The 12030-nt window shown below is 33.3% G+C and overlaps 2 protein-coding genes across 2 annotated transcripts; one reads left to right on the top strand and one right to left on the bottom strand.

The window, feature by feature from the left end:
- Nucleotides 1–450: 450 nt before the first annotated feature.
- LOC107895441 (GTP-binding protein At2g22870) lies at nucleotides 451–3570 on the top strand. Its single transcript, XM_016820721.2, has 4 exons — nucleotides 451–1093; nucleotides 2040–2109; nucleotides 2834–2996; nucleotides 3200–3570. The coding sequence occupies exons 1-4, from the start codon at nucleotides 610–612 to the stop codon at nucleotides 3416–3418; spliced, it is 936 nt and encodes a 311-aa protein (XP_016676210.2). The 5' UTR covers nucleotides 451–609; the 3' UTR covers nucleotides 3419–3570.
- An 815-nt stretch (nucleotides 3571–4385) lies between these two features.
- Nucleotides 4386–6337, bottom strand: LOC107896417 (60S ribosomal protein L37-1). Its single transcript, XM_041115632.1, has 4 exons — nucleotides 6049–6337; nucleotides 5819–5954; nucleotides 4646–4747; nucleotides 4386–4557 (listed from the first exon to the last, which is right to left on the bottom strand). The coding sequence occupies exons 1-4, from the start codon at nucleotides 6049–6051 to the stop codon at nucleotides 4511–4513; spliced, it is 288 nt and encodes a 95-aa protein (XP_040971566.1). The 5' UTR covers nucleotides 6052–6337; the 3' UTR covers nucleotides 4386–4510.
- Between the last annotated feature and the right edge of the window lie 5693 nt (nucleotides 6338–12030).

The raw sequence follows: 12030 nt of genomic DNA, 5'->3' as shown, positions 1-12030 counted from the left end.
ATATAAAACCATAGTTTTATTATTCAAATCTCCACTTTTATTAATTGAGAATATGCCTCAAAGTTTTCAAAAGATCTATTTTTTTCCAACATATGATCATGGAAATTCTACTTAAGAAGAATTGCTTTGGATAAATGAGTAGTCAATTATTAGTTAAGAAAAACTATACATATAATGAGGGTGATCATGGTGTTGAGCGGCAAAGGGTTGTATTGAATATAGTGATGGTGATAAAAGATGGGGAATAAGAAAAAAGAATGAAAAAAGAAATAAAAATTGAATTTAATAGTGTATCAAATAGGTTTAGGGACCAAAATTAAAAAAATTATTGTGACTAAAATAGATATTTATTAAAGGAATAATTGTAAATTCTAAAAAAAAAATTGTTGTCGACAAAGGGGTGAATTTATGCTATATTAAATAGATATAGATAATTTAGATTTTTAGCTTTGGTCCGGATATTGGGCCCAAAATTATAAATAAGCTGGAGAAAGTGTTAAACCAAAGGGTCCTTCTGAATCAAAACAATATCAACAAAGGTATTTTAGCAGTGCTCAATTTGTGCTTTTGCGTACTTCAACGAAGACGAACAATCCATCAGCTTGAGTAATGGTTGTAACTCAGCTTCCAAGGTTTCATTATTTAGTCTTCAAAAATCCGCCGCCAAGTTTCAAATTTTTCCCCAAACCAAAAGTACCCATCAAATCCGCTGCCTCAACGCTCTTCTCTGCTCCCAAATCCACTCTTTCCACGACGGAACCCATACCCATCACCGATTTCTCACGCCCCGACGAACCCAAACTCGAGATTTCATTAGACAAGCTGTTTGTACCTCCGGAGACCCAGGTTTCTTGCGATGATTCTAGCTTAAGCACCAGAATCTTGAAAGGGTCGAACATAGTTCTGAGTAAGTACGCAAGGGACGCTCAAGTGGTTCAAGCTGAGTTCGTGAAGAGCAGTGTCAGGACTGAGGATTGCCCTTCCGATGGCTTGCCGGAGTTTGCTCTCGTCGGCCGCTCGAATGTCGGGAAATCCTCGCTTCTTAATTCTCTCGTAAGGAGGAAACGCCTTGCTCTCACCTCTAAGAAACCTGGTAAGCTGTTTATAAATTAAATTCATGTACTGATAGATATATTTGCATTTTGTTCATTTCGATTTATTAAAGCTGGGTTAGATATTAGAAACAATAGATTGTGCAGTCAATTTCTTTTCGCACCTTTAGTAAGGATTGAAATTATAGTAAAGTATACTCTTAAGCTCCTCTCTGTTAATGGGATGATAAAGTAGACAGACCTGAATTCAAAAACTCGACCGATCAGCTTGAACTTGATCGTACTTTATTTGGTTATAAGAAATCAACAATCTGAGCCCGGCCAATCTCGAACCCAAACTGGCCCAAATCCAAAACAAACCTGAATCAAAATGATTCAAACTTGTTGCAATTGGAACTTTGAAATGACATGATCAAACAACCCAAACTCAATGTGATTGGAACCTGCAATGACCCCACTTGAAACACTTGAGCATGATAAACGAATGATCCAAGCTCAAAATAACTTGACCCTGGCCCGAACCGACTCGAACTTTTAGAACCCTGATTGGTCGATTGGTCCGCCTAATTGAGAGGTCTGCACTTTTTTTTGGTTCATGAGTTGCACTAGACGTACCTAAAATATGGTTCTAAACATCAAAATATTCCAATTAAATTCTATTGTTCCAATCAGGTCCATCAATCTAGCAATCAGTTTTGACATTAAATATCAGCTTGAATCTCACGTGTTTAAAATATTTATTTATCCGGAGCTACATTAGATTCAAGTCGGCATTTAACACCAAAATTGACAGCTGGACTGATGGAAGTACTTCATGGGAATGATACTTTAGTTTGAGCATTCAGTTCAAACATTTAAAGTCTAGGACTAATTTAAAATTTGATCCATAGTTTTAGGACTTAAAATTCATTAAAGTAGAACTCGTTATCTAAATTCAAAGTTTTATAGTAGATGCATGTTTACCAATAGTGCTTTTATTCCTTGCAGGGAAGACGCAATGCATCAACCATTTCCGCATCAATGATAGTTGGTACCTTGTGGATTTGCCTGGATATGGGTATGATTTACCTTCAATTACCTCCTATATAATCTGTTCTTTCTTTACACCTTGTATGAATGGATACATGCCTACAAGCTTTATAATTTTCTGAATTTCCTATCGGTAGAATGTTAGAAACTTACATCCATTAAAGTTATTCACTGTCCTGGAGAAAAATTAAACCATGTACTCTTCTCATGAATTATATGGGATAAGGCTTAAATTGAATCACTTTTTCCAACTTTAAACCATGACGGATTGATATATAAAATCTTTTATGTCATCTTATTTTTCTGTTCCAAGTTTATTTGTTAAGATGAACCAGCCGGATTCCGACATTATTTAAGATGCAAAAGGTACTAATAAAATTAGGGTTAGGGTTTAGGGTAAAGAGTATGATACTTCCTTTCTTTTGTTGAAGTGGATGCTAATAAGTATGCCAAATTCTCTTTTGACCTCTGTTATGGTTGTCCTGAGATGCAGATGGATTGACATGGACCCACTTTGGCATAGGTTCCTAGGGTTCAGGTTTTGCTTTGTTCGGCCTTTGGGCTTGCTGATTAGGAGTGAGCCTTTGTGCTCTTTTGTTAGGGGTGGACGTTGTACTTTTTTTTGTTGAATCGTTGTATTCTTCTTTGCTTTGAATGAAGCTTTCTTTATAAACAAAAAAATAAAGTACGCTTTTTGGCAGTGGCATTCTTGCATTTTGATTGTTGCTTTTGTTACACTTTTTCTTGAACAGCTATGCATCTGCACCTCAGGAACTTCGAACGGATTGGGGAAAGTTTACCAAAGACTATTTTATCAACCGTTCAACGTTAGTATCAGTTTTCCTGCTTATAGATGCTAGCATCCCCGCAAAGAAAATCGACCTGGAATATGCTAGTTGGCTTGGTCAGAACCAGGTAATGCCAGCCTTTCTAACTAGAAAGAAAAAGAAGCACGAGGGTACGAGCAACCCGCTTTGACATGTCACTTATGTAATCTTCTCTAGACAAAAGGGGGGAAGCTCCCCGTTGATCTTTAGTCTAGACTTTCTGTGCATGCTGATATTTCGTGGAAGTATGTCATATGTTTTCTTCTTAACGCTTAAAATGTGATTATGCAGGTCCCGATGACGCTGATATTTACCAAATGCGACAAGCGGAAGAAGAAAAAGAACGGCAGAAAAAGGCCTGAAGAAAACGTGAAGGACTTTCAGGAGCTGATATGCGGTTTCTTCCAGACAGTGCCGCCATGGATAATGACCAGCAGTGTTACAAATCAAGGGCGGGATGAGATACTATTGCATATGGCTCAACTTCGAAATTATTGGCTGAAACACTGAAGGGAAGAGCACCCATAGTCAAAGCTTTTTGTATGTTGTTAACGTAGTTGATTTTCAAACACCATTTATTTCAAGTATCCCAATGATTACATTTTCATTCCGATACACAATCAGTGTCTGATTAGGGATGGTAAGATAACTGGAATTTATCAGACTTTAACTCAGACCTAACCAGACCTTAAAAGGATATATATAACTTTTGAAAATCAAGTTTAGTGATAGGATGAGACTTCAAGTAAAATGTTCGGGTGTTTTATAAAATGTATAATAAAATATTAAAAAATAAATACTATCTTGAAATACTCACCTTTTTCAATGCCTATTTTGTATTTATTTTAATCATAAATCTTTAATTGTTATTACTGTAAAAGTAAATGTAGTACTTTTGAGACAGGTTTTTCATTATTTTTTATTGCGAACGTTCAAATTTTGGAACCAGATCACAGTAAGAGGCACAAAAATATCTCAATGGCAAATAGGAAATGCAAATTGCCACTTGCTTGGCCCTTTTCGTCGCCATCCATATGAATATCTGAAACATGCATTTGATATAAAACCAATAACTAAACTAGTCGATTCAACCACTTATCAACCAATAATTAAATAATTAAATAATTAATTAAAATTCATAAAATTTAAGAAAAAATATTATAAACTATAAAAACAATTCAATCACTTTTTTATTTCTCGAGTCAATCGATTCCAAACACTTTGCTCAAACCTCTTATCTGGACTGATATACTAACCGATTCTCTATTTAATTGGTCCATCTAATTCCAACAACACTATAAAGTCTCTTGCGAATTGTCTCAAATGCAGCATATAGTAAACAAGACATTTTAGATGGGGTTCGTTCTCACACAAAATGTGCAAAAACCAAAATTTTAACATCATGGATGACATGCCACTATGACACTATCTCACAAGAGAAAAAAGTGAGACATCAAAATGTTGTGAAGATTCATGGTAAAACACAACTTTCTGTTCATGGACATTAGGTTGTAATAATAAAAGTACAAAATGATGATAAAAATCACAAAAACTTAGTTTGTGTAAATTCAGAAATCTCAAAAACAAAACACCAAAACCAACTTAAGATGCAGCAACAGCTGCCTTCTTCCTTGGAGTTGCTTGAGTGCCTGCCAACAATTTCAACAATAAGACATCACTATATATATTATTCAACAAACACGTTTTCGTTTGATTCAATCAGGAAACTCAAAGTACCTTCTCTAAAACCAGTTTTGAACCTTCGGGGCAGATGACGGAGGTACCTCATGCGGCCTGTCCCAGTCGTCTTTCTTCTAATAGCCTTCACACTCCAGTTATCTAAACCCAGAAACACAAAGCCAATTCAACAAATAATTCCACCAAGCTTATATTACCATTAATTAAAGTTCCATAGTTCAGCAAACAAAATAGACTAAAAAAAATATATCAGCAACAAATCCAGGATGCTAACTTCAACAACAATTACATAAAAAGATTGCTTGACATTGTAATTTTTACCCAAAACTTATACTAGAACCACGATATGAAAGATAAAGGATGTGAGTCTTAGAGTGAAAAACTGCAAGGAGAATCAATTTTAAGTGTGCTCAATAAGAACAGAAAATGAGATGAAAAAATATGAAAAGTGACCATTTTCATCCCATGCATAAAAAATATCATTCCAACTTGAAATGATAAGAACAGAGAAAATAAGAGATATAAGTTAAGTGTGCATATTAACAGCACTGCATTTTCTTGGAAATTTTCATTTTCTTTTCTTTCATGCAATTGATGGAAAAGAAATTTTCCTTACCATTATTGCATCTTTCCAATCAAGCACACCAATTAGACCTATCAATTGGGCAGAATGTGTCATCAGATCATTCTGAATCAGGTCAACTAGGGTTTTAGAACTTTTGCTTCATTTCAGGCCATGCCAATTTTAAGTTCGGGTCATTTTAGATTTGGATCATTTCAAGGTATGGGTATGGGCTTGGGTTTCCGGTGGTCCAGTCATTACAGGTTTGAATATTTTAAGTTCTAGTCACTTCAAATTCGGGTCAATTAAAATGCCGGTTGTTGACTTTGGTCAAATTGGATTTGAATTTTAGTTGATCAAGTTGGTTTTCAGGTTCAGGTATAACACCAATGAATTTTTTATCTTCCTTTTTTCTCCTACTTAAAATTTCCAACTTTCTATCTAATCAACCAAAGCCTAAGAGAATGAATATAGAAAAATGCCAACAGTTCGCATTCTGTTAAAATAAAAATCAAAATTTAATGGGATGGTCGATTCTCATGAATTCTTCAGTTTTTTAAGAACCTTCTCTAAGGTCACCTAAACAAACTACAATCCAGAAATTATTAAAATATAAAATGATTCATTAAAATATGCAAAAGAAAACATACATTTTCGGATGCGGCTGGCAGGGTAGCCACAAGCACTGCAACGGCTCTTCTGGAGATGGAAGCTACGGCGCCCACATCGAACGCAAAGTGTGTGGGTCTTATTCCTTCGCTTTCCAAAGCTTCCAGTTCCTTTTCCCTAAAAAATATTCAAAATTTAGAGTGAATTTTAGATCCTTCATTAACATGATCAAAAAAGGGGAGAATTAATACACAATAATAATTTATAATACCATTTCTTCTGTCGGAGCTGCTAACAAAAACCCTAGAACTGTGCGGGGATTGAGGGAAAAGTTTTTGACCAAAATTAGGTTTATGAATCTAACAAATATATATGTTGATTTTCTGAATTTGGGTTCTTAGGGTTCCATTTTAGGGTTGGATTTGGGCTTATTATTATTATTATGTAGGAAAATTTAATGGATTGTAGTTGCCATGATTCAACCCAAATTCTTATTCTCCAATTACTCTTGGAGAGAAATTTGTTGGTTAAAATATACCATAGCTCCCTATACTATTCACAATTTTGGAATTTAGTTTTTTTTTTACTTTTTATATTTCAAAAATAAGATTCAATTGTTAATATTATTAATATTTTTTGTTATATTTGTTCATGTAACATTTTGAAATTAAAAAAAAAACACTCTGCAGCCATGTAACTAATAAAATAATGTTGTAATGAACATGAATTTAACATAATAATTTTAACTGTGTTAGCAGTTGAGCTTGAATTTTGAATTCTAAAATGAAAATGGACTAAATTCTTAAAAATAAAATTACATGAGCTAATTACTAGCAAGAATTTATGACATATAGTAACCAATTTTGTTAAGTCATAATTGAAACTTTTTGTTGTTAAATTGTTTACTTGGCCATTATAAGTGTTGATGGATCAGGTTGGGCTGTATTAATGTACGGTAATAACATTATTTAAATGCACTTCTATTTATAAATGATTAGATTGGTTTCAAGATCAAGCCATTTGCTCAAGTCCAAAGGTCAATTCAAAATTTAGGAGGATTTGGATAAAAATATTAGATTCGAAAAATGAGTTTAGCAAAAAAAATTCATTTAAAATATGAGCTAACTCGAGCCTTAAATGTTTGAACCCAATCTTGGCTCAGTCCAACTCGTTAATCCATGTCTATAATATATTATATTGGGTTAATTATTTATGTATTATGTAATTTATAAAATATAAAAATTAATTTTATAGTAATAAGTAATACTATAATGTAAAGATAAAAAAATATTAAGCTGACTATATTTAATTTTTTTATAATTAAAAAAATATAAATCTATTAAATATTAAATTTAAAATAATATAATTTATCTTTTAAAAAATGCATAAGATGGACTTGGTTTAGCTACCTACAAATATGAGTGGGCTTGGGTAATAATTTAGGTCCATATTTCGAGTTGGGTCAGGTTTGGATAAACATAAAATGAGTTAATATTATACTTAAGCTTAACTTGAATTCAGTCCGACTAGGCCCATGAACACCTTTGTAAATGATTAATCTAAACTCATTTAAGTTCATTTATATATATATTAAAATGTTTATATACAAGTTTTTATTTAATATTTAATAATTTTATATAATAATAATTTTATTAAATTTGAGAGCATAATTTAACATATATTTTTAATATTTACATTATAGTATTATGTGTTAATATATATTTTACCCTTTGAATTTGACCTCCTCACCTCTTGTCAGGTAATCAAGGATGAAATTTCCTAAATGAGAAGAATTATAAAGATCCAGTTTCTGGCGATGTCAAAAAATGTAGTTTCGAGACCCCGTTTCTATAAACCGAATCCGTTAATATTAAATAGGAATATTTACAAAGTTGATATTTATATGAATAGAAATTTTGATAGTCAATTTAGCCAAAATTGTGTTTAATTGAGGTCAAGGAAGTAAATTGTAAAAGTCCAATCACTATAGATTTTCAATTAGGAAATGACTCGAGGACTTAAACATTCTCTAGTGGAAGGTAATGATGATTATAGATTAATTTAGTAAATTAAGATTAATTAAAACTAAAATTTGATTAGTTAAAGTTAATTAATCATTAATCTAAGTATAAAAATGAGAATTGGTGGATGGAGAGATGACTTCATCTTCTCCAACCGACCATAAGTGAAAAAGAAAAAGAACATCATTGCTAGGGTATTTGAAGCCTTTAGTCTTTAATTTAAGTCCCTAGCCATTCTTCTTTGATTTTTATAGATTTTTTTTAATCTTGGGAGCTTGATTAAGCTAACCCAAGGATCAATTTGAGCAATTGGTGAAGTTTTGATAAGATCCCATTATTGAGAATTGAATGATTTAGGTTTTAAATTGTTAGAAATTAAGCTTAGTGTATGAAAATGACTAAATTGTAAAGCTTTATTGTTAGTTTCGCACTTTAGGGGCCAAATTAAATAAAATGAAAAAAATGTTATGAAACTTCGACAGGAATAGAAAGTAGAAGGTCCGTAATGAATATATGTGAAATCGAATTTTAATCTTATGGTCTAGATTGAAAGTTATGCTTGTCTCAGCTTTAGGGACTAAATTGAATAAATTTAAAAAATATGAATGACTTGGTAATTGAATGTTATTTGATATTGTGTATTAATGAATTATTATTCGTAGCTAAAGACGACGCAGGATCGTCAAGAGAGAAAAGAAAGGCGAGAGCCGACGACGAGTAACTTGAGTTTTTTATTTGTATTTCTATGATTCAAATCAATCTGTTTATTGCATATTCATGATGTTTTTCTTGGTATGATACTAAGGTTAGTTGAAAACATTTAATTACTTGAATTGATATGATTTGGATGGATTATCGAGATAAAAGACTAAAATGAATAAAATGAAAAGTAGCATAATTTATGATTTATGATATTATGTATGAAATTGAGCTGAAACATGATATATGAATTGATGATATATATTTAGATTGATAGAATGTGAATTGAACTTATAATGAAATTGGACTATTGGTTACCCTATTAAGTGTTCGAGTAAAGTCGGATATGGTTGGCATGTCATAAGATAGATTGAGTACGGTTTACTTTGACTATATGTCGATGAGTGCTGAGTGCATTTTCTTTTGGACGTTCCAATAAGTTTAGGGCACAAATTTTATTTTAGTTATTTGATGAGCATTGAACACAACTTATTTACTTCGGACATTCCGATGAGGCACTGGGTGCCAAATTGGTGTGTTGGTTAAGATATGTGTATCTGTTCGAGTTCAAGTCATGTTAATAGGGAATATAACTTGTGAATTGGTTAATTAATATTTTAAAATGATTAAAATTTATAAATTTTTATTACAAGTATTTATAAATGATATTTGATTATTGATAGCATGTAAAAGACCAAGCAAACTGGTTAACGATCCTAAAGGCCGATCTAGTCAGATAAGGAATGATTGATTCGATTCAGATTTGAAATGCAGATTTGATTGAATGTGTTAAATTGAATAGGAATATGAATATTAATGATATTGTTATGGTATGATCAACTAGCTTATTATTGAAGTAATACAGAGTTGATTCATTTGGCATCATTGGTGTATTTGTGGCATATCACAATGATATGTGTAAAAGCCCGATTTAGGGCCTAGTCGAAACAGTGATCTCGGGACCACAAATCCAAAGTTGAGAAAATTATTTTTTATTATTATGAGGTTATAGTACAATTATAGTAGTGCATGAGAAATATGGTGAGCTAATTTTAATGTTTTTGAGCCTAATTGCGAGAAATGACTAAATCGCAACAAAGACAAAAGTTGCATTTTAGTACCCAAATGTGTCAATTAGCTAGAGAACTAAAATTTGGGACTTTTAAAGAGCAATTAGACCCGTTTTAAAGGAGTATAGCCGGCCAAAGGGTCAAGAGGAGACAAAAATTTTAAAATTACGTGGGTTAGGTGACTTATTTTGACTAAAATAGAGATAGATGAAAGGAGGATGATATCATCCCTTTCCATCTTCTTCCTCCACTAAAATTTTCAGCAAAGAATGGGGTTTTGAAAGCTTCAAAAATTTCAGCAACACTAAGCCTATCAAGTAAGTGATTTTGAAAGTTTCTCTTAATGATTTTTACATATTTGGACTCCTTGAAGCATAGGCTTTCTAATGAGAGGTCTATTTTGCAAAATGGTTGAAATTTTAGGGTTTTACCATAAAAATATTTGTGATGTTTGTTGAGTTTTTATGGAAGAAAATCAGTCTTAGTTGTGTAATAGACAACTTTTATGAAAGAACTTCTCATGAAAACCCTTATAGGACCATTTTGCAAAGTTTGTGAAATTAAGTGATAAGGGTGTGAAATAGTGAGAATTTGGTGATGCTATAAGAGTAAAAAAGGGGTCAGCTAGGCCTAAGATATGAAGAAATTCAAGAAAAATTAAATTTCGAGCATAGGGCAAAATGGTAATTTTGCCAAGGTCTAAGGGCAAAATAGTCATTTTACCAAAGATGTGAATTTTAGATTTCCTAATTGTGTCTAGTGACTAAATGAGCTCATTTTTTTTATCATAGATTAAGAATTGCCAAATCCAATCTTAAACTGGGGGAAAGCCAAGCAAATCATTAAACCAACTAGTCGAGTACATTTTGTAACCTGAGTCAAGTTGTCTGTAAATAATACAACAACATTGTTAATGTATGTATTCGAATTGTCTTTGAATTGATATAGTATGAATTGCTAGATTGGAAACTGAGAATGCATATTAATGATTGAGATAGTAGAAAGATCTAGTTGGGACCCTAGGAAACAAACCGGATATTCATGCCATAACATTCGGATTTCTTGTGTGCCAGTGTAAGACATGTCTGGGACATGCATCGGCCACATTATGAGTGCCAGTTTAAGACCATGTCTGGGACATGGCATCGGCATAGAGATGAGTGCCAGTGTAAGACATGTCTGGGACATGCATCGGCCTCGATGATGATAGCTAGTGTAAGACGTGTCTAGAACATGCTTCGGCTAAGAGTCGTGCTAGTGTAAGACATGTTCGGAACATGGATCAGCACGTATATACGAGAGCTAGTATAAGACCATATCTGGGACATGGCATCGACCTCGATGATGATAGCCTGTGTGAGACCATGTCTGGGACATGCCATCAGCAACTTATCCCATGTTTGAGGCTTATAGAATATCCAGTAGTATTCCGAAATGTTCAACTTTAAGATTACGGAAGTGATTTAATAAGGAAAGTATAATAATGTTGTGAGTGGTACAGGTACCTATGTGGTATGCATGAGTAATGAGCTCAAATTAGAAAATGTGATTTGAGTAGACGGTAATGAGTAAGTCAAGTTTATGCTTACCTTTGAGCTATGAGTATGATGACTAATGGTGAAATTGTTGTTGTATATTTATTTATATACAACTTAGTAAGCATTACGCTTATCTCTTTCCTTTCCCTTTTCTTTCAGTGCCGCTTAATTAGCTCAAGGATCCCTTGAAGTCAGAGATATCGATCACACTATCAATTGAAGCACTTGGTATAGTATAAATCTTCTTTTGAGTATGGCATGTATAGGGCTAGACTAGGATGTTTGTTTTAATGAGAAATTGGTTATGTACTTTGACTTAAGTCAAAAGCCCTTTATTTTGTATCAAGCCTAGAATAATGGCTATTATTCATTTTGGCAAATGTATATAATGTTCTTTCTATGGATGAATTAGTGTCTATTATGGTGAAATTAGTATATTAAAATGATCTTGTGTAGGTTGTGTAAAATGGGTGACAAAATGGCTTGGAAGAATGGTCTCCTTTTGTCCACATGGGCAAGGCACACGAGCATGTGTCTAAACTGTGTGTCACTCCCATGGGTGTGTGTTATAGCCGTGCATCCCCTACACTTAAAGGGCGTATGTCATGGCCGTGTTTTAAAGTCAGTGTTGCACACGGGCTAAGGGCACGGGCGTGTGTGACCACACGGTCTATACCAACACGGGTGTGTGAAGCTTTAAAGCAAGAATTTTTGAAGTTTTTCTCAAGTTCTCGGATTAGTCCCAAACCGTCTCTAATGTATGTTTTGGGCCTCGTGAGCCTGTTTAAGGGACATAATGCATGTGAACGAGAAGTTTTAAGTTAAAAGAAATTTTCTAGCCCGATTCATATGCGTATGCTTGAGTTAAGTCCGGTAGCACCTCGAACCCTGTCTCAGCGTCGGATATGGGCGATGGGTGTTACAT

Source organism: Gossypium hirsutum, chromosome A06, assembly GCF_007990345.1.
Source record: "Gossypium hirsutum isolate 1008001.06 chromosome A06, Gossypium_hirsutum_v2.1, whole genome shotgun sequence".
NCBI classification, from domain to species: Eukaryota; Viridiplantae; Streptophyta; class Magnoliopsida; order Malvales; family Malvaceae; genus Gossypium; species Gossypium hirsutum.
The sequence above is the reverse complement of the archived record's forward strand: the minus strand, read 5'-3'. Positions and strand labels throughout refer to the sequence as shown.

Bases quoted from the DNA above. Each gene is read 5' to 3' on its own strand.
- LOC107895441 (XM_016820721.2), top strand. From the start codon at position 610: ATGGTTGTAACTCAGCTTCCAAGGTTTCATTATTTAGTCTTCAAAAAT. The intron at 1,094-2,039 runs GTAAGCTGTTTA...TATTCCTTGCAG, and splicing joins TCTCACCTCTAAGAAACCTG to GGAAGACGCAATGCATCAAC. The intron at 2,110-2,833 runs GTATGATTTACC...TTTCTTGAACAG, and splicing joins GTGGATTTGCCTGGATATGG to CTATGCATCTGCACCTCAGG.
- LOC107896417 (XM_041115632.1), bottom strand. The intron at 4,748-5,818 runs GTATGTTTTCTT...TTCTGGGTTTAG, and splicing joins TGCCAGCCGCATCCGAAAAT to ATAACTGGAGTGTGAAGGCT. The intron at 4,558-4,645 runs GTACTTTGAGTT...AATTGTTGGCAG, and splicing joins CAAAACTGGTTTTAGAGAAG to GCACTCAAGCAACTCCAAGG.